The 20,646-nt window shown below is 42.1% G+C and overlaps 1 protein-coding gene across 4 annotated transcripts; it reads left to right on the forward strand.

Moving 5' to 3' along the window:
- rbm6 (RNA binding motif protein 6) lies at positions 1 to 19,870 on the forward strand. Of its 4 annotated transcripts, none has more exons than XM_080424607.1 (24): positions 1 to 84; positions 1,663 to 1,731; positions 1,926 to 3,432; positions 3,572 to 3,661; positions 3,774 to 3,843; positions 5,143 to 5,216; positions 7,905 to 7,979; positions 8,356 to 8,671; positions 9,210 to 9,367; positions 9,454 to 9,554; positions 9,649 to 9,718; positions 9,830 to 10,004; positions 10,608 to 10,666; positions 11,440 to 11,563; positions 11,868 to 11,965; positions 12,344 to 12,584; positions 12,967 to 13,166; positions 14,068 to 14,214; positions 14,674 to 14,736; positions 15,276 to 15,500; positions 16,180 to 16,254; positions 16,349 to 16,449; positions 17,211 to 17,262; positions 17,863 to 19,870. In XM_080424607.1, exons 2-24 carry the CDS (start codon positions 1,685 to 1,687, stop codon positions 17,953 to 17,955), a joined length of 4,161 nt encoding a protein of 1,386 aa, XP_080280733.1. In that variant the 5' UTR covers positions 1 to 84; positions 1,663 to 1,684; the 3' UTR covers positions 17,956 to 19,870. The 4 variants fall into 4 exon arrangements, with proteins under 4 accessions (XP_080280733.1, XP_080280734.1, XP_080280736.1 ...); XM_080424608.1 differs by having other exon boundaries at positions 12,970 to 13,166; XM_080424610.1 differs by having other exon boundaries at positions 9,830 to 9,980.
- The last annotated feature ends 776 nt before the right edge of the window (positions 19,871 to 20,646 follow it).

Genomic DNA, 20,646 nt, shown 5'->3' on the forward strand with positions numbered 1-20,646 from the left:
CTGGAGACAGACATACGGACAGCATCGTATCCTGTTAAGACTGAAATCCCTTCATCCTCCATAGTGGACTATAAATATTTAAAGGTCGGTATTTCAATATATACATCGCACTGTCTGCCAGCTTGTTGATAAAAAAAAGAGGATATGAGATGATGATTATGATTTTTATTACTTTAATGCAATCCAGTCCAAGATCTGTTAAACCTCTTTCTCCAGCATAGCTTTATAGCTACTGTGCTAATGTGGCTATAAGAAGCGCGTCACCTTTTTCTTTTCCTTCTTCAATGGCCTAGATTATGATATTATTATTATATTATTTATAGATATTATGTTATTATTACTAAATTAGACTGGTTTGGACGATCATTGCCCACGATCCACCCGGCATGTGGACGGATTATTGCCCATGATCAATAGGCCGGGTGGGTGGTGGGCTGTGAGGCTAACGTTAGCCTGCAGTGTTTAAAGCCTCATTTAGAACCCGTAGTACCATGGTGTCGCAGCTTGTCAAAAGGAATAGATTTATAAGCTCTCTAACAATAGCTTCTTGTAGCACTTATAGGGCACAATTAAGCCCTTTTGGAACCCTATACACTTTTATTTTATTTTATTAAAAAAAGGTATACAGGGTTCCGAAAGGGTTCCAGGATAGGTGGGCACTTATAGGGACATCTGGGCACCTCCATGTAACATTGGTTTTACATTGTCCAAAATGTTAAATAAAAAAATTGGAAAATGTTTTTTAACTAAAGTAAACATTATTAGAACATGCTTAAACATGATTAGAACATGCTTAAACATTCGACAACTAAGGTCTAATATTTCTACAATTGCTACAAAACCTGTATATCCAGTCATTTTGAGGCATAAACAAGAAGTTGAAGGATAAGATTAAGTCAGATAATGATGTACCATGCATGTTCACATCATGTATACTTAACATTACTGAAGACCATATTTTATTGTTTTACGTTTTGGACAAAATAGCCAATTTTACATCGAGGTGCCCAGATGTCCCTTGTGCCCACCTATCCTGTATCCGTTTTATGCTTCGTACTACAATGATACTTGTGGTTAAAATAGCTGTGTGAGCTTGTAGATCAGTGCTTCTCAAACTTTTGAAATTCAAGGACGCTCCTGGTTCCATTTGTACGCTGTCAGAGTAACAGACCTATAAGGGTCCATCTAGAACCCCTTCAAGGAACCCTGAGAGTCCCTGCATTCTTTGAGACCGCTGTTGTAGATCAACTATTTTCGTGTTTTTTTATGTTTAAAAAAATCTAGCCTAATTATGTAACTAGGTACTCCTGGTAATGTTGAATTATAGCCCATGATTGATTGCTTGAATACTGAATTAGCAAAAAAAGCTCTGTTCAAGTACAGTTCAATACAAGGTCTACTAAGAGGATTTTAAACCCAAGAAAGCCTATGGCTTGTTTCCATTGGGGTCCTTTTGTACTCAATTCAGAAACATTTAATGACAGACAAATATACACTACCATCTATATAACACATATTTATGTTAAGTTTAAATTATTGTTTTCTATTATGGAGTTAATGTCTTGGTCAAAAGGCCATATTTTAGCTTTCTGTTCAGGTTTGGTAAATTGACAATTATGCTGTAAAACCGGGACATGCTTCTGAATGAAACTTTGCCACCAGATAAGACACGTTCTGGAGGAAAATGTGGGAGGGACCTGGACAAGGACCGCGAGGGGGGCCACCCTTTCGGTAAGCAGAGAGAATTGTACCTACCGATGGTGATTCATGTTACGTTACTGAACGCAACACTTGTATTTGTTCATAGTAACTGTGATGATTACTTATGTAATTGCATTTGAGTTCAATGCTTGATTATTTTGCGTATTTCGTGGTCTGTGTTTCTTTGCCAAAGCTTAACTTCAAAGTATAAATGTTTGTTCTAGTGGTGACCAGCGAGGAGAGATGTTTGCAGGCCGCGATGGTCCCATGCCTGATTTTAGAGGTAGAGATGGGATGAACATGGGTCCCGGGCCTCTAGATCTACCACCTATGGACATGAGGAGGGGCGACGGGCCCCCCATGAGAGGACGTGACATGGAACGGGATATGCGAGGTAGAGATCAAAACAGAGATTTCTTCAGACCTGATGGAGAGCGAGACTTGAGTCTTAGGAGGCAATATGAAATGTCAATCAGAGACAAGCTGATGACTGCACCTGGCTTCATGGGACCAGGCCGAAACTCAGCAGACACAGAAGAGAGAGGTATGCCACAGAGAGAGCCAATGAACAGGTTAATGGACATGAGAGACAGAGAGATGATTCGCTACGATATGCCAGGCTTCAACAATCAATCAGCAATGGATGGGAGGAGAGGATTTCCCCTGGAACCAATGGGAAGAAATGACGGGTTTAGGGACATGCGTGATAGGCCTCCAATGGGCAGGGATGACATTGATGGCTGTGATATGGACACGCCTTCACGTGACAGGAGGATGATGGACTTTGACAGAAGAGGGGGGCCACCGTTTAATGCAAGAGGAGGATTTGATTCCGACATGGACTTCAGAAATCGCCCCCCTGGACCTGAATTCAGAGGTAGGGACCGGTCTCCCATAAGGTTCGGAAACAATGATCGTGCCCCGGTGGAAAGGGGAAGGTCAGGCATGCCTCCAGATGCTGGTGGTCCGAACAGACCAGACCTCAGGGGTGCCGAAGGCGCACACCGAGACAGAGAATTCCTGAATTCAACGGATAGCCCCCCAATCGACCACTACAGAAGTGGTGAAGAGATGACTCTCGCAGAGGAATGGAAGAACCGTCGCAAGGAGAAACCCCCCGTGACAGATGTGTTTAAAGGTATGATGGACCAAAACGCACCTCCAGGTTTTGGCAGAGAGAGTATTCTTGGAGCCCCGCCACCATTCAATGACAGGGAAAGGCCGCCTACTCAGTTCCCTGGGAAAGATGCAGGCTTCCCCCATGATCAGTTTCCTGCCAGGGATCTGCCATCAGCTGGCCTCAAAGCTCCCCTTGACCTGCCATTCCCGGAAATGGGTCATCCTGGTTTGCTCGGCAGAGCGCCTGACAGTAAGCTTTGGCGTGGAGAACTGGATCCCAAGCAGATTCAAAATGCAGCGAATTGCGACGGAAGGCCTCCTTACCATCAAGATAAGAATGAGAAAATTCAGGGCCCTCCAAGTGAAGGCTTCAAAGGGCTGAAGGCTATACTGTGTGATCAGCGACCTGTTAGGCCTAAGATGGGGGCTGAACCTGAGTTCCAAAGTGGCAGCGCTGCAGAAGGGAGAGACCAGGACTACAGGGACATTGATTATAGAACGGGGTCTGTGAGAGCTTTTGATTACAAGCATGAAACATTTCAAGCACCGGAGAAAGTTCTGAAAGAATCAAAGCCTTTCCCACCACCGAAATTTAGTGATTCTGGATCTCAGGTATTTATTTTTTTATTTATTCTTTTATTTTTTTATTTTTTTTGTGAAAGTTGTTAAGACATCTCTTTATTCTCTTAGGAACCTCTTGTGAACTTTTCATGCTTGATAACTGTTATTTGATTACATATGTCCATGAAAGGATCAAGATTACAGGAGTGCATCAGTGGAGAACAAAGTTTCCAATACAATATCCATAATTGGCATTCCAAAGACTGCTACAATGGAGCAGGTAAGAATTCCTGTTTTAATCATATCAACGTCTTGATTTGAATGAGGAGTTTTGGTTGACGCTGCCATGAGTCTTATATTTTTCTTTCTTTCTTTTTTCTTCCTTTCACCAGATTCTTGGTGCCTTTGCTGTTCGTGATGGCGTTCCAATGCAGGGGATGAAAATAAAAAGTGTTGTGCCAGGTGAGAAACAAGTTGCTTTGCGGAACTGTTTAGGGCAATCGATCGCCCTTATACCCTACGATATATTTCGCTATTACGACATTCGAAACTCCGCACTCTTCTCTTCTCAAGCTTCTTTGTTGCCTTTGGTTTTCTGGGTCTTGATGAAATCACGCTGTAAGAGAGTTTTCTGTGTTCTGACGATCTAGGGACGTTATCAACAGTCCAAGAGGATTTCCTTAACATATCTGCCTTGGAGAGTTATATTTTTGTTGACAGTCACAAATGTTCTGTGACAAGTGATTCACTCGTGGGGTCCTTCAGAGGTGTATTAGCCCATTCTCTTTTGTTTTAGTGTGACCTCATCGACAACATGCCTGGAACAGAGATGGTTTTGTTAGTGCTGTGCTTAGAACTCAAGTTGTTCATGTCGCTGATGGATTGATGGTACACACGTCAATATGAAGACGAGCCCTTTTGTCGAAATTATGACCACATCAAACATTCCAGAGGCCATAAGTATTTGATTAATCTGTTCATTTAACATTAGATGAGTTCTCTACTCTTCTTCTGCAAATTAATTGTATACATTTTTTTGGGCCTAAGTTTGCCTGTTTCCAGACCCCTGAATCCCTATTCTATACGTACCTTTGCTCATCCCGCCTAGTTTTCAAATTGTGTCATGCGATTCAGAGGTCTGGTGTGTCCCTTGTCTACGGCTTCTTCCAGGTTGGAGAAACATCAAGCCAATCAGTACTTTTGCCTTTGGGACTTAGGTCGATGCTGTACACTGACTGGCTGCTAGGGCTGGCTACAGGGCGTCCATATATGTCGATCACTACTGAGCCACCCCCCCCCCCCCCAAAGAAAAGAAAAGGAGAAAAAAAAGACACAGAAAACGGCTAACGAGAAAGCAATTTCAGACTGAATACTGGAGTGGTAAAGAAATGGCCATTCAGTTTGAATATCAGGCAGTAATAAATGTCTCCATATGCAGCCCGCATGTTGTGCTAACATGCAGCCTGTATGTCGGTCTGGAATATCTTCCTTTTAAAGACATAGCTTTAACACATCCTGTCAAACAAATGTCAATATACTGAAGGCAGGAGAAGAAATAAGTATGAAATGTACCATGTGCGTTGTTATAAAAGAGGTATGCGTGTCAAAAGGTGTACATTTTGACACTACAGAAATGCTGACTGTTACATCGATGTGTTCACGAACTACTGTTTTTTTATGTTTATTTTTTTTTTACTGGGTGACTGTCCTTACTGGCATTGACTAACAAAAACCCATCTGTATTTCAAATGCTGTCCCCAGGTTACAGCTACGATACGGCCTATGTGGAGTTTTTAAACCTCGATGATGCAGTCCACTTCATGGAGTCGAACAAGGTGGCCCATTCTCGTCACTCTACGAAGGCTGTCTCTCCCACCAGGATTACGGGGGTTGACAGGGCTTTACAGAGGAAGCGGGAGGGAGATGTGGGGGTTTGGGGGGCGAAGTGGTTAATTAGGCTTGGGCGGTATCTGTCTTTTCATACCTACATACCATCCCGATACTTCACCAGGTATACGGTTTATGGCGGTATTTGTGTTCAATAAAAACACAAATGCTGAGCTGCTAGTGATAGAAGTCGTTGTAGAATGTATGACATTGTCTAATCTACAATGTTGTGTTTTAATATGCCTTCTTAGACGAGGCTTGCCAACACATCAGTGGGGCTGAACGGAGATGTGCGGGTGGTGGTGACAGACTGGCAGTTTAATCAAACCATGTGGCTAATAAGCTGCTTTGTAGTTGAAAGAAGCCATCATCTAAAGTTACATAATGGCATAGGAGTGTCTGTATTTTTGATGGTATTGAAAATCATACCGTGGGGATTCCGTAGTACCCTGGTATACTGTACCGCCCAAGCCTATGATTATGTTTACTGTCCCTGCATTAACCATGGGGGTGGAGATTATCACTTGACATTCACGACCGCAGTATTTTGAAAGTAAACAGTTGGCACACCGAAAGTTACTAAAGTAATTCAGTTACTTAAGCAGTAATCCAGGATAGTACTTCATGTTACTTGGGTAGCATCTAAGATGAGGTTTAAAGATACAATGTTTTACTTTTACCCTGGAAGACACCTTTGCACCTTTATGTCTAGCCTGTAACCCTTTGTAATGAAGCAGAATTCAGAATTAATTAATCAGAAAAGGACACACTATTACATCCTCACCTCCTGCTCAGAAGTTGGTCACTTTGTCTCACTGACGGTGTATTATAACAAAAAGGTAATTCCAGACACTTCTCATGTGTTGTGACTTGGTGTTTGTTCTGTAGAGGACAAGAGGGTATTGCAGCATTTTTAACTCTGCGCCGCATGGGAAGATTTTGCCACCCTGTTTTTTTTCTGTGGCCACAGGCTTTGAAGTTCTGTGTCTTCGGAATACCTGCAAATTGCAATACTTTAGTCTCTGGTGCCTTCTCGCTGTTGCATGCGCATTTTAGGTTTAAAGCGCAAACGTGGTTGGTTCATTTACATTACGAGCTGAGATGACCATTTTGATAGTACGAGAAGTCAAACACTTGCTTATGTAGTACTTCAGTCGATTGTGGTTGATAGAAGTTTGGTTCTATTTATCTTCATTTCACATCCTCAAGTATCAAGTCTTCAGAGGGGTTTGGTCTTCAATGTTCTGCTCCAGTCCTTATCTGGAAACATTCTTGGCCTATTCATGCCCTTTTTCATTGGTCTGTGACCTTCTTCTTGAACAATATATACCCTTGGGCTAGTAATCTCGACTACGTGGGCTATGTTGTCACAAGATCTTCAGCTTTCAATGGCATGCTTTGTGTAAGTTTCTGACTTCTGAAGTTTTCATCTTGATATAATGGAAGCGCTCTTCGATTAAGTTGTTTTTGGAGTATTTGCACATACAGTACGTGAAATGTGTCCTCTGCATTTACCCACCCTAACTATTAGGAGCAGTGGCTGTCATTAATATGTCACCCGTGGAGCAGTTGGGGCTTAACTATGTTGCTCAGGGACACTTCGACACATACACTGTGGGTGGGTGAACCGGTGACTTTCCGATTTGCAGACGACCTCTCTCTACCCACTCGGCTACGGGCCAGGAGAACTCTGCGCTGGGCATATATATTTTTATTTTTATTTGGGGATTGGGGATTAGATCAGATGTTCATTGGGATGACCTCGGGTTTTGATGACTGTGCAGATGCTGTGATTTATTTAGCACTGCGGTTTCCATTGGTAGAGACTAGAGAGGTTCACTGCAAATGATACCATTGATGGTCTATACTCTGCAAACTGATAGCTCAACATAAATATTAAGATGCCACCAACAGCTGTAACTGCGATTTTGTTTTATTTAAATCCATTACAATATTGGATTAAAAGCCATTTAGGTGGTAAGTTATAGGGATCGTTTTTGTGGGTGATTTTTGTGCTAATTTCCAAATACATTTATAGATGGCTGGATCTGTCCCCCCCCCTCCCCCCCACAGTGGCTTCTTGCAAACAAACTGATGTATGAAAACAAGTGCTGTGGAGGTTTTCTTTTTTGTTTAGTTTTTTGGTAATCTTTGACATTGACGATCTTAGGCATACAGTATCTAGTCACACAATGTGAATTTGTCACTTTGTCTGCCAAGTATATTAACATTTACTCGTCTTTGAATCAACTCGTTATGCTTTGGCATAAGATGTAGTTTAGTTTTTTTCATTACACAGTTGCACATGGCTTGTTCCGGTTTGCAGTCCTGATTGACGGTTGAATTTTGTTTTAATTCGTGATTGCAAGATGTCATTTTGGTTACCATTTCCTCGTTATCAGATATGTAATATTTCATTTCCTTGCAAGGATCTTACTGTAGTAGATCCTCGCGGGATCTGTCCTTTTTTGTGCACAGTGCACACACACACACCTGGCTATCCTTGTCACCCTCAACACTGAGGTAGAAGGCCGTACCTGCCACAGTGCATGTTGGGAGTCATTTGACGTGTTAAATAGATGTCAGTCAGTGGTGCTGCCGGTCGATGTACTGACGGTGACTGTTTTTACTTTCAGGGCTCCCTCAAGGTTGGTGCTAAAACGGCCTCCATGAAATACGTCCAGCAAGACAAGAGTGAGAGAGATCTGCATGTGAGTGACACAGATTTATCCATACCATCATTTTTATTCATCCTTTTTACTGCAGTGGTTCGCAAAGTGGGGTCCCCATCAAAATGAGGAACTATTTAACCACTTAAACCCGATTTTGTACTGATCTACAAGATCGCAACTAGTCGCGTTGTGGTGCGTTGTGAACTTGTCGATCGGCAATGTTCAAAATGTAATTTTTGAAATGACAAAAGCTTCTATATTGGCTATTTAAAACAAATATATAGTGAAAATCTGTAAAAGGAAAAAATTTTTGAATAGTTAATGTAATAAAATAAATAAAAATTACATATATTTTTTGAGAACCACTGTTTTACTGTATGTCATGAATATCAAGTCTCGATCCTTTTATCATTAGGAGTCCCTTCCCAAAAGACCTACAATACCCCAAGTTCAGGAGGCCCTGTTGCCCAGTCCAGGTGAGCTCTTGGACAGTTCAAAGAACAACGTGAATGGCTCCCAGCAGGCCAAAGAGCTGCTGGAGCCTCTGGCCCAGTGGCAGAGGAACTGCGACCTGACCCCCGAGGCCTGGCAGCAGCAGGTGGACCAGCAGCTCAAACAGCAAGAGGCAGAGCTGCAGGCCGAGTCCTGGGCCGGCCGCAACCCGCCACGCCACGGCCCACCCCCTCACGGCCCACCCCCCCACGGTGACCCCATATTCAAAGAGAGCAAGAGTGAGTTTCATTTACTTAAACCACTTTTGACCTGAGGCATTCCTATTTTGGGCATATTGGTGGCATCATTGTTGAAAACATTTGATAATGTCTGGGTGTTGGGCATGTCATCATAGGTGAAAACTTAAGAAATGTCCCTATTTTGGTATGTCATTTATAGATAAACATTTTCAAAAATAGCTGATCCACAAGCTCTCAACACGTTGAGCTTGTAGAGATTGGCTATTTTTGAATTTGTTTTGTTAACATGTTAAACCACAAGTTATAACTATTGATGTATTTGGTGACTCCAGAGCTCCAGTAGATTGGCTATTTTCAATCAATATGTGTGCTTGTAGATCTATTTTCACTGCGCAACACCGGCATATGACCTGTATACTGTATATGAGGCATAATGGGCCTAGGCTATTTTTGAGGATGTTTGCCTATAACGACATGCCCAAAATAGGGACTGGTATCCACTGATGTTTTTGTTGGTGGCATGAGCTGTAATTGAGGCAAGTGTGCTTAAGTCACCTTTTCCTTCATTACTGAACAGCAATGATACTAAAGAACGTGAAGCCCACCACCACAGTGGAGACCATCCTAAAAGCCCTGGACCCCTTCGCATATCTGGACGAGAGGAACGTTCGTCTGGTCAAGGGCAAGACACCCGGCGCCAAATGCTTCTGCTTCGTAGACATGGACTCCCACGAGGTATTGCATCACAACAACACTCTTAACACTGCCATTCAAAAGGACCATACAAATAAAGTTAATTTGTTATTTATATTGTTTTGTAGCAAGTGGTGCGTCTGGTCGAGTTGCTAACCAAACCACGGCCCCTCAGCATCGACGGTGTCAGAGTTTACGCTGAGGTTGCCAAACCACTAAAGAACCAAAAGTGAGTATTCAGCTTAGAATAATGTCGTGAAATAATTTCTAGTAATGTAAATCCCCAGTCATTCACGAGTGATGTTTTTCCTGTCTTATCCAAGTATCAAGAGGGAATCGGATAAACCATTCACGTCTCTTCTGGGGTACCCACCAGACGCCAATATGATGGAGGTAGGTCTGCGGCCCTTCTGCCCCTGCTTTGTAATTCAATCAACTGAAAAAGATGTGACAGCATTGTAGTACTCTGAAATACAACACACTTGTTTTGTTTTGTGATTTCAGCAGCCACAGATTCCCGATCTCTCTCTGCAGTATTCACAACATCTGCAGCAAGCAGTTCATCCACCAGCTGGCATGCAATGTCTTCCACCAGCTGGCATGCAAGGTCATCCACCAGTTGGCATGCAAGGTCATCCACCAGCTGGCATGCAAGGTCATCCACCAGCTGGCATGCTAGGTCAGATTTCCTCAAACATGGAATATCTTAGCCTCCATATTACAATGTACATAGATGAATGCTGGTTACACCAGCCTAGTCATAATGCAAGTGTTTACTAAGGTGAGATTGATTTAGTTATAAAGTAATAACGTTAGAAAGTGTGAAATACGAATTTCAGTGGTCTTACATTTTGAGAAAATCTCATAGATGGGTTACACCATTTCTGAATTGTTACCTCAATTCACTTTGGTGTGATTTTAATTGTCCATTTTTATACATGTTCCATACAAACAAAACGGCCTTAATCTTTGTATCCTAACTGGTAGAAATGACCTGGTACATACTGAATACAGTATCTGTGCATCCATAACGCCCTCCAACCAATCCCTGAAAGGTGGCAACCTTGCATTGGCATTGCTATGACTGACACAGATTCTTTAACAATGATGTAAAACTAGACTTACATTTCCACTCAAAGTGGAAAAAATGTAAAGTGCCGATTCCCTGTAACTAGTAGTTAAAAATAATGTTAAGCATGGGCTTCAGACAAACTAACAGATTTACAAATGTAAACCTGTCCTGTAGTAGATAAATGTCCTAATGAGTCATGTATTTCCCCAGGTGATCCAATGGCTGGAAGTATGAACCCACCTCTATTACCAGGCCCCAGCTATACCCAGGTGGGTGCTCTCTCAAGTGCAATGCAACAACTAACCAGTGTCTGCCCTGCTATAGTTGATTACATGGATTAAAGCTCTCAGTTGCCATGACTGATTTCATTCATTCTGATTCCAGTCTTCTATGGAAGCATGTTGGTCAGCGAAAACATTGTTTCGGTTAATATTTTAAGATTATCTGGTTATCATTTTAAGATTAAAGCATTTGAAGTGGTCAAACTAGCAATATGTTCAGAAGCATCTTCCATAAAACCCAAATGGTGTCGGATATTTCATAAAAGCAAAGGTTAAAAGCCTCAATCTGTGATTTCTTCACCTGGTTGGCAGTATGTAGAACAGCAGGAACAAATCACTAAAACATAAACAATCTTTGTGTTAATTGTTTAGGAAACAGCGCTAGTGTGGTTCCTTTCACACGGATTCACAAATCGCACATTAGGACTTGGCCATACAAAATCTTTCAGTTGTGAGATTTTATTTTGCTTTAATTCCTGTGATTAAAGGGATGGTTCACCAAAAAAAAAAAAATCTTTCAACTACACACCCTATGAAGCCTTGAATTCATTGATATGTTTTTGTTTTTGAACTTCGAGTCTCCTACCGGAGACATTAGCATCTTTCCGCCGGTCATCAAATTATTGGCTTAGGAATGCGACGAAAACAAAATAATCTCCATGAATTCAAGTCTCCATGGGGTGTGTAATCGATAGAAAAAAAGTCATTTTGGAGGGTGAACTATCCCTTTAACAAGACGTCTCCCCTGCCATTCATTTTAGGGAGTTGTCTACGGAGAGAGCCCCGCTGTGGACCCGTCCTACCATCAGGCTCTGCCGCCCCCTATGTCTGGAGAATCAGCCGGGCTGACATCCGCGGGACACGGAACGGAGGGTTACATCTATGGTACGAGACAACTGAAGCACTCCAGTCGTTCTGCTATTTCGAAAGCAGCTTGTAACTTAAAGGACCACTTGACCAGCTCAGTGACCTTGTAGTTAACACATTCACTAACATTGACGGACATAGCCATCATTTAAAATCCACCCGTTCACCGCCATTGACGGATATGTCCGTCATTTAAAAAAATGACGGCTTTTGGAAATGAAAGAGTGCACTGCTGTTTTTCCACATGAGCTATGCTGCTGCAAAGCCATTCGTGCTTTTGATGTTTGTACTGAATACACATATTTGTTTGTCCCCCCCATAGGCTCTGAGACTCCAGACATGTCCGGCTACCTCTATGACGGTACCTCCGGCTTCTTCTACGACCCCCAGACCACTCTGTATTACGACCCCAACTCAAGGGTGAGAATATCGCACAACCGGTTACACTGACCATATTCACACAGCGTCCATTTTGCTCTTCTGCATTACTCTGCTCCAGGGGTGTAACAGTTAATTATTTCCTTTCAACCTTTACTTAAGATCCTTGGAGAAATTATTATGGGTGACCCTCATTTACAATGATGCAAAGATTAAAAACTAATTATGATGGCAAAGTAAAAATGATGGTAATTGATGAAGAAGAAAAAATAGGCCAATAAGTAGATTATAATATCAATTAGGATTTTAGATGATATCAAAAATCAAGCTTCTCGATTATTTGATAAAGTAATCGATGGCTAGTTGCAGCCCTACTCGGTTCACTCACTCTTGTTTTGTTTTGTGTGTGTGCATGTGTAGTATTTCTACAACTCCCAGACTCAGGAGTACTTGTACTGGGACGGAATGACCAAGACCTACATCCCCGTACCAAGCGGTGGCTCAACAACAGAGACCACGACGACCCAGCAGCCTCTGGCCATGAGCGCTGAGGTCCAGGCCATTCTGGCCAACCCTGCCGCGGACGCTCCTCTAGAGATGAAGAAGCCCACAGACCCCACGCCATCACTCCAGACCACCGCCACTTTACCTCCCCTTACCGGTAGGCTTGTCCCAATTATTACACAATAATCACCTGATCGCAATTATTTGAGATAATCAGTTATTTTTGCACATTTTTTCCCATTCATCTGTATATGAATTAATCTATTGAAAAATTGATAGATTTCCAAATATTTTCAGAAATGGCAGATCTACAAGCACACGGTGCATCGCATCCAGATGCATTGTTGTGCATTTGTCTTATTATTATTATTTGTCATATCTGCCTAGTGCAATTTTTGTTTACAAACCCTAAAAGGCAAACGGAAATGTAATTTAGATTTATGTGTTCCAACGTTCAGTGCCAAAAACAATTCAATCATTAATCGCAATTATTTGACGATTATGCCAATTCATCTTGAAAGAAATGTTCATGATTATAGCAGCCGTCGCTCCTGAAGGCCAGCCACCGGCCCCAGATGCTGCTGCTGCTGCTGCTGCTGCTTCTACTATTGCTGCCCCCAGCAACCCCACCCCAGAGTCTGCCCTGGCCTCCACGCTGACCGCTGAGAGGAGAGAGGACGAGGACTCTCCCAAAAAGGACAATAAAGAAGAAAAGCCCAGAAGTCTTGCTGCTGTTAAGGTAGCCCTTTGAACACTTAACCCATTAAGACTGGGAACGCATCTGTGTAATTTTTTAGATTTCTTTGGCTATTCAAAAATAGCAGATCTACCAAGTGCCACGCTATGAGCTCGTAGATCTGCTATGTTTGATAACATTTTTTTAATTTGTACAAATCATTGAATAAATATATATATATAATTTTTAAAGGGAACATTTTTAAATCTTTGCTTCTGGGTGGTCCCTGGAATAAAATATTTTAAGATGGGGGTCCCTGGCCAAATACATATAATTTTGGGGGTCCTTGACATGAATTAGCAACATAGGTTTTTCTAAAAACTGTTAGGATTTAGAAGACATTTGTAGCAAAGATTTGAGTTACAAATGTTATATAAATAAATATTCAAAAATGTGCACACATTTTCATGATAATTTTTTTTTTGCAGATCTACAAGCTCATAGCGCGGCACTCGGTGCCGCGCTATGAGCTTGTATATCTGCTATTTTTGAATAGCCAAAGAAATCCTAAAATGACACGGATGCGTTCCCGGTCTTAATGGGTTTAAAGCCCCATATACGGCGAATGGTGAAAACATCTGCTCTACAAGCTCACAGTGCCTCGTATCGATGTGTTGTGAGATTGTGGATTGGCTATTGTGTGAACATCTCAGGCCATTTAGCCCCTTGAAGTAGGGTTATTTTCCCATAACTGACTCCTGAAGTGTGATTTTTTTTTTCATACTGATCACAGTGCATTATCCTGTTTATACCACGGCTTGAGTAGTCTAGAGTGGTCGGATAATTTTAGGTGCTGTGAAAAAGTATAAATGATAATATAGGTGCCCTTCATTGAAATATACAGTACAGTGATAATGTATGCTCAATAGGACGTGGTGACTGAGCATTGTTTGACTGTCTTTAGATCATGAAAGACATGGAACGCTGGGCAAAGATCCAGAACCGTCAGAAGGACGCCGTCCGCTCCCCGTCCCCCGTCCTGAAGCCTGGACAAGAAGACAAGAAGAGCTCCAAGGCAGCTGATGCAGGGTTCGCCATCTTTGCCAAGGCGGTGAGGGGATGATGTCAAAATGTTGTTTACCCCTTTTCCTCCCCAATTCAGTCATTATGTCAATTAAATCCTCCCCGCACACATTTTTGTGTTATCACTGCTGTTGCATCCTACCGACTCACCTGCCAGTGAGGAGCCCCCACTGGCACCCCCACTCTCCAAAAATAGCCGATCTACAAGCTCACAACAACGCATCGCATTGCAGTGCATTGTGAGCTTGTAAGTCTACTATTTTTGAGGAGCGTCATCTTTGAACAAAGATTGTAAATTAAGTATTACACCTTTTGTCATTACTTTGTTACCAAAGCAACCAACACGGATAAATTGATGATGTCCGTATACACAAATCTGAACACTGATCACTTGCAAATAACAGTGTGGACAGTCAGTCCTAAAGATCAGCCACCAAGTACAATATTTAGTTTTTGCGTCATCCTCTATTTGTGTCCTCCTCTACAGGGTGCTGGAGATGATCTCTTCAAGAAGCCCCTTGCTCCTCCTAAGAAAGATGAGAAGGGAAAGGTGACAATCACATTGCATTGCATCACATAAACACATATCAAGTAAAAATAGATAAGATTAGAGATTAAAAGAACAGCTTCATCTAATTTAAAGCTGCAATCCAGAACACCGCGTGGCTCTGCAAGAGGCTTAGTTGTTTGTCTGTGTGTGTTTGTGCGTCTGTGCTCGTCCGTAACTAATCTCGCATGCTGTTGGACCGATCACCGAACACCAAACTTTATATGCACACAGCCATTAGGCCGCAGAAGTATTTAACTTTCTAATTATAATCATAATAAAAAAGAATTGATGCGGCAAAAGCGTCAATGGCACTGAATGAGTTAAAGTGAAACCTTACCCCTTAAATCACTTTTTAAAATGTATGTATTTATCCTTAAATTAACCAGGGCAAAACAAGATAAGTCATCATACATATAGTGCAATCAAAACAACATTAAAACAAGCATATAATAACATTTACAACATGGCTTAAATGGTTATACCGATCAATTCCAATGAGGAGATCGTAAGTTGAAGGTGTGCTGTGCCTCCCTCCCCAGCGTCCTATGGGCTCTCTGGGTCTGCTGGCTTCAGACTACGGCGCCGGCAGCGATGAGGAGGTGGAGGAGGAGAAGCAGGAGGCTCCGAAGGCCTCCAAGAACAAATCGGACGACAAGGACGATAAGCTGACAGACTGGAAGAAGATGGCCTGCCTGCTGTGTCGACGGCAGTTCCCCAATAAGGACGCACTGATCCGCCACCAGCAGCTCTCCGACCTGCATAAGGTAGGGCTGTCCCGATCATGACATTGTACATGACGATTAACTGTCACACAACTAGTTGCAGTTAACAGTTGAATTGTGTTTTAGGCATGCAACATTAATTTGGACACATATAGTAAATAAAAATGACTACTACGTTTATATGGTAGAGACAAAAACAAACGGAGTGCCACTACAACTAGGGATGGGACGATAATCGTTATCGTTTATCATGATAAAAACGCTCACAATAATTGTATTGTATTTTAATTTATCGTGAAATTGTCCTCCGTCATACACTAGACTAGAATGAATTGGCTTTTGTTGAGCTGCAAATTCAGTACCATTTAAACCCTCTATACTCTATAACGGACCTTTGCATTTGGTACGCTCTTATTTCACTATACACAAATCGATTCGCCAAAAATAGCCGATCTACAAGCTCACAAACGTTCCCCCCAGAATAGGGATGCTTGAGGGTTCAAGTGGTTAGCAAAAGTGGCATTTTCAGTTTTAAGCATATTTTGATTATCACAATAACATTAATCGCAATTATCTTTTCCACAATCGTGACATGCAATTTTCTTATGGTTTTCACATCGTCCCATCCCTAACTACAACTAGTTGTGGAAAGGTTTTTTACCCATTAGAGACGGCTATGGGCTGTATGAATTCACATCTCACTGCTGTGTCCGTCTTACAGCAAAACATGGAGATCCACCTCAAGATCAAACGCTCCAAGAAGGAACTGGAGGCTTTAGAGAACCAGGAAAAAGAAGTAAGTGACAATAAAGAATCACTCTCACGCCCCTGAATGCTTGATGAGAGGCATGCATCATGTTCATTGATTCACTGTAAAACATCTTCTGTAGCTGATCGCCAAGGATGCCGGGCCCGTCAATCCTCCAGAGCCGAAGAAAAGGAAACACCATCAACAGCAGCATCACCATAACACCTGGGCTGGAAGCTCCAAGTAGGTGACCCCACCACCCATCCCCCAAAATGAAATGAAGTCTCAACTAGGGTTGTGATCCTTACGGATTTTAACGATTCCAGTTCCTTAATGATACCCTCTTAACACAATGACTGCCGGAGTAAATAAATACAAATAAATCAGCCCTTGCCAGCGTTTTTGAGCATTTTTACTAACCTTTCAAGAGCCACAGAATATTTCGATCGACACACCGAGTGTCGCAAAAGACGGAGGATTGTCTCTGCTTCCTTCGGAGAAAAAAAAGCGTTTCACCGCAACCCTCCGTTCTTTACATTAGTTATTGGCTGTTGAATATAGCTTGTTCTCACCAAAAACAAAGCAGAGAAACATTTATTTTTCTAAATCCTTGAATATTAGATCGGACGGGGCTGGGTTTGACAGAAACACTGTTTCTCAACGTCAGGGCTATGGACCACCAGGGGTCCAAAGGGACCCTTATGGATCTGTAAGAATGTCAATATGTGAGTTTGTACAAATCGAGCCATTCAATTTGTACACACAGTTAAATAAACTTTTTTTTAACGTTTAGATCGGGGGTCCCAGAGATTTAAAAAAGAAATTGTATCACAAGGGGGGGGGGTCCGTTGCCTAATGCATATCAAACTGGGGAACCTTGAAATTAATAAAGGTTCAGAATCACTGCTTTAACATGTTCTGCTCTTAAACAGCAACCACTGTCGATGTATAGTTAGCCCATCGGCATTAAATCTTTGCATAACTTTCTTTTTGTCCACACTCAGGGATAGCTTCAAGGGCAGCGAGAGGCCTGGTCTGGGTGCCGAACCTGTGGAGGTAGGTGTTAACCCATTAAAACCGGGAACGCATCTGTGTAACCTTTTTAACCATTATTTTATACTTTGGCTATTCAAAAATAGCAGATATACAAGCTCATACATGAGCTTGTAGATCTGCATTTTTTGATAATTTGTGCAAATCTTTGAATATGTTTTTTAAAGCGAACATTTGTAACCCAAATCTTTGCTTCTGGGGGTCCCTGGAACAAAATATTTTGAGCTTGGGGTCGGCGGCCAAATACATAATACATTTTGGGGGTCCTTGACGTGAAAAAGTTTGAGGACCACTCATATAGTAACATACGTTTTTCAGAAAACTGTTAGGATTTAGAAGACATTTTGTAGAATCGGAACCTCAGGCCAAGTTGACTTAAAATCACTTTTTGCCTAAGTCATTTTGGAATGTAACAAGCATTCTGATTGGCTTAGGACGTAGGCAATAAGGCACAATGATGCAGCAGTGTTAGGAGAGTAGATCTAGGCAAAAATGACAATTTGACCAAAAAGTGAGTTAGGCAATTATGCTATGAGGCTAACGATATTAAAAGCTGCTCTCTCTCTCTCATTCTCTCTCATTTCCTCTCTCTCTCCCCAACAGAGGAAAAAGAAAGAGCCTGTCGTTTGGGACCATGCCACTTACAAGCAAGCAGTTCGAAAAGCCATGTTTGCAAGGTTTAAGGAGCTGGAGTGACCTGTCCCCCCCCCCCCCTCCTCCACCATGTGAGGCAGTGGCTATAGTGTCGCCCCTTTGTCTCTGTGAAGAGTTAATCCAGTGGTTCTCAACCTTGTCAAAAAGCATGTTCGGTCCACCCACCCTGACCCCTTTCAGCTGCCGCGTTAAGCGGTCAGATGGGTGGACCGCGTGCATTTTCAGACCACGTTCAATTTAACGATCACTCAATCGATTGTGCTCCAGCTTGGATCAGTTGAACTAACACCATCTGTATCGCAAAGAAAACTCATTGTTCACGGTTTTAAAGGAAAGAAGAATGCCATGTCATTTGTTTTACATATATTTTTATTATATTAATGTTATATCATCGTTAAAATCATAGTCTTTTGCCAATTGTTCAGGGGGCCCACTTGCAATACCCTCGCGGCCCAGCAGTGGTTGTTTGGCCCATAGGTTGAGAATCACTGAGTTAATCGGAATGAGCTACCTGCCTTGGCGTGAGAAAGCCCCCCCAAATCCCCTCACAAAGCCGCTAGCAACGTAGGAGGCTATCCCATCCCAACCTCTTAAGTTGCTATTCCCTCTGTTGACAGCCCTGTCCGTGAGACAGACAGAAAAGTCCACTCTGGTTGTATTAAACGATGATAAACTCACCAATATTGCACCTCTACGGACAGCTTGGGTTATCCTCTTTGTCTCTGTAAAGCCGAAAAATCCACTTTTATTGTCTGTCAGTGGAAGGAATTGTAACTTAGAGGTTGGGGTAGCCTCTAAGTTGGCTTGCGGTTACCCCTCTCTCACACACACACACACACACACACACACACACACACACACACACACACACACACACACACACACACACACACACACACACACCTGACTGTGTTTACTGCCTCTCTGCCTTCTGGCCCGTTCATGTACTTGTTTTGAACTGAGGTTAACGGAATAATGCGATGAGCCAAAAGGCCTCGTTTCTCACCTGCAGTGGAGCTGCGACGGCTCGTCTAGAGCAGTGGTTCTCAAAGTGCGGTCTCCAGGGGTCCTTGAGGGGGTTCCAGGGGGTCCTAAATAACTGATGATTACAAACCAAATGGACCCTTACAGGTCTGTAACTCTTGAGAGTGTACGAATGGATCGGTTCCATTTGTACACTCAGAGTTATGGGGGTCCGTGGCCTAATGCATATTAAATTGAGGGTCCTTGAAATTAAAAGGTTTGAACTGGAAAGAAGAAATCTGCAAAAATAGCAGGTCTAAAAGCTCACAACATGTTGCAGTGTTTAGATCTGCTATTTTCTGGGGGCTTTTAAAAAGCCATTTAGCAATATAGTGGCCACAGCCAGAGGCTATGGCTGTTTGGGGTTCCTTGGCATGGAACAGTATTGTGAACCACTGGTCTAGAGCGTCGTCATCGCTGTGTTTTACGCTTGTGTCGATGGTTCCTCAACTCTAAACAGTTTATTTTTCTGCTCCTACTATTATGTTTGACCGATGTACAGTGTTGTGATAAGTGTCCAAACCTGTTGTGAAGACTTTTTTGTTTTTTTTGTTTTTTTGTATTGTATGTTCACAAGCTCGCTGCTTGGTTTAAATTTGTTTTAACACAGGAGTTTTTTTACGCGGACTATTAGGTTCGTATTGGTTGGAGTTGGTATTATATGTATGTACCCATGTTTATGTACAAAGAAGCGATTCATAGTGGACTTGCATAACATGGCATGGTCTTGTTTTTCCAAACCCTTTTTGCTAGGATTAACACAATGCTCTGTGTTATGAGTGCTCAAGTCGCTGTCTTTACAGGGAAGTCCCTCTGTGCAGTTTCTTCTTATCGCCACTGGGTGGCAGCAAGATCCTTTTTATGTTCATATACCTGAGAAAAAACCATGAGATGTTGTGACCTCCTTGTTAATGACAATAAAGAAGTGATAGAAATACACTGAATCTGTCCACCTGTATCTTTTCTGTCAATGATTTTTGGGCGGTGAAACCGCCCCTATAAGTGAGGTTTGGATATTTGTACAATTTTGTACAATTTTATTTGTACAATTTGTACAATGCACCGTGATTGGCCAATCACAGTCAGTCTATTCAGGACTGTGATTGGCCAGTGTCACATGAGACATGTGCATAGCCCTGCTGTATAAGAAACCATAACTTGAAAAAAACCATAAAATGGTTTTTTTCAAGTTATGGTTTCTTCCATCATAAAGAGTGTTTCAATAAATGTATTTATTTTTTGTACATGATTGGTTGACTCCATTCAGTATTGTGATTAGCTAGCAAGACACCACCCACTTCACACAGGGTGTGATTTATTTATTTTTTTTGGCTATTTGTCAAAATCAATTACATTATATGGCAAGTAATGACAAGTCTCCAAAGATAAAACAAAAAAGCATCGTCGGTAACGGATGATGTTCTTGCCATTGTGAGTCATGCATTGTCTACGTTTCAAACACTGCAAATCTTCTTTGAATTCTAACTGTAAAAGTAATTAAAATCCCCTCAGGCGAACTTGAGTTGATTTTGAAGCATAGTGTGGTCAGATTGAAGGCCCAGATGAGATCCTTACACTGGCACATGTGTTTTTATGTTGTAAGTAGGGGATTAACAGAGTTGTCTCTGACACAGTTCTCTGAGAGCACGGTAACAAGATCTACACTCCTATCCCAAACAGCAGCAATCCTTCAGGGCAGTGTTTCCCAAC

This window comes from Gymnoscopelus braueri (assembly GCF_963280865.1).
Source record: "Gymnoscopelus braueri genome assembly, chromosome: 3".
Classification (NCBI taxonomy): Eukaryota; Metazoa; Chordata; class Actinopteri; order Myctophiformes; family Myctophidae; genus Gymnoscopelus; species Gymnoscopelus braueri.

Excerpts from the sequence above, each read along its gene's own strand:
- rbm6 (XM_080424607.1), top strand. The coding sequence starts at position 1,685 with ATGTGGGAGGGACCTGGACAAGGACCGCGAGGGGGGCCACCCTTTCG. Across the intron at positions 9,368-9,453 it reads TAGACATGGACTCCCACGAG|CAAGTGGTGCGTCTGGTCGA; the intron begins GTATTGCATCAC and ends ATTGTTTTGTAG. Across the intron at positions 10,005-10,607 it reads TCCACCAGCTGGCATGCTAG|GTGATCCAATGGCTGGAAGT; the intron begins GTCAGATTTCCT and ends GTATTTCCCCAG.